At 42.9% G+C, this 1,688-nt stretch overlaps 1 protein-coding gene across 1 annotated transcript; it reads left to right on the top strand.

The window, feature by feature from the left end:
* Positions 1–287: 287 nt before the first annotated feature.
* LOC130438509 (uncharacterized) lies at positions 288–1,475 on the top strand. Its single transcript, XM_056770447.1, has 2 exons — positions 288–677; positions 816–1,475. The coding sequence occupies exons 1-2, from the start codon at positions 348–350 to the stop codon at positions 1,473–1,475; spliced, it is 990 nt and encodes a 329-aa protein (XP_056626425.1). The 5' UTR covers positions 288–347.
* Positions 1,476–1,688: the final 213 nt, after the last annotated feature.

A 1,688-nucleotide genomic window follows, 5' to 3' on the forward strand; every position in this document is an offset into this window, starting at 1 on the left:
CAGAGCAAGAGGAGTGAGAGTTAGAGGAGGAGGACGGGGAGGACGAGGACGGGGAGGACGAGGAGGACGAGGAAGGCCAAGGACTGTAATCTCTGATGAGATCCGAGCCACTTTGGTTGATCATGTGGTCAACCATGGTCTAACAATGAGGGAGGCTGGGCAAAGAGTACAGCCACATTTGAGCAGGTACACTGTAGCATCCATCATCCGGACTTTCCGAAATGAGAATAGGTAAGAAATCTACTCTCACTAGAAAATTGCAGTACTGCAAATCAATACAGTACTCAATGAGTACTGTTCTGTAGGACTGTAAAAATTCTGCAAATTATGTTTTAAGTATTTAGGAAATGTATACCTACATTGTATTTACAGTATTTTACTATTTGTTTGGCAGAACTGAAAGATTACCAACACAAGGTGGTCGGGAACGTGTTATGTCTCCTGAACAGGAAACTGAAATCATAAACATGGTCCTAGAAAACAACGCCATAACATTACGGCAAATACAAAGAAAAATAATAGAAAACAATGACATGTTTCAAAATATTGATAGGGTAAGCTTATCAACACTTGACCGTGCCTTGCGCAGAAATCATCTCAGGATGAAGCAGGTCTACAGAGTGCCATTTGAACGCAATTCAGAGAGAGTCAAAGAATTGCGATATAACTATGTGCAAGTGAGTCCCACAATTGATGCATACTCTCAACACTGTATACAGTAAATTATACATATTTCAATATTGTAATCATAATGATTGTGCTTCACAATATTGACCACTCCGTGTCTATTTCTGAAATTGTCATGTGTGTTTCAGAGAGTCCTTGAGGTAGAGGTGGCTGCAGTGGAGCACCAGTTCATCTTCATTGATGAGGTTGGGTTCAACCTCACAAAAAGACGAAAGAGGGGAAGGAATATCATCGGCCAGCGTGCCATTGTTGAAGTCCCTGGCCAGCGCGGAGGGAACATCACAATGTGTGCAGCGATTACCCACCACGGCGTCATCCATCACCATGCTACCCTTGGCCCCTACAACACCGCCCATCTGATCACATTCCTTGACACCCTACACAACACACTCATTCCACCAGATCAGGTAGATGGCCCAGAGCAGCTCAGGTACGTTGTTATTTGGGACAACGTAAGTTTCCACAGGGCTGCTCTGGTTCGTAACTGGTTCACTGCCCACCCACGCTTTTTAGTTGCTTATCTCCCTCCATATTCTCCATTCCTCAATCCTATTGAGGAATTTTTTTCTGCCTGGAGATGGAAAGTGTATGACCGAAATCCACAAACGCGTATACCTCTTCTCCAAGCAATGGAGGACGCATGTGGAGATATAGCAGCTGATGCTTTCCATGGCTGGAATCGCCATGCTAGGCGATATTTCCCCCGCTGCTTGGCCAGGGAAAACATTGCTTGTGATGTGGATGAGGTGCTGTGGCCAGACCGCAACAGAAGAGAGGATCCAGCATAGTTTTTTTTGTTTGTTTTTTACTGTAACTGTATACAGTAAATTCTTCTGTTGTTTTGTATGTAGTGTATGTGCAACTTTGTGTTGGTTGGGAATGGGATGTACACTGTGTACATTGTTTTTGCGAGAAAAATAAAATAAAATTTACAGTAAAAAACAATATTCTCAAATATTTTACAACACACTCATGTTTGTACTCTGTGTAGTAAGTGTAAC

This window comes from Triplophysa dalaica, chromosome 16, assembly GCF_015846415.1.
Source record: "Triplophysa dalaica isolate WHDGS20190420 chromosome 16, ASM1584641v1, whole genome shotgun sequence".
Classification (NCBI taxonomy): Eukaryota; Metazoa; Chordata; class Actinopteri; order Cypriniformes; family Nemacheilidae; genus Triplophysa; species Triplophysa dalaica.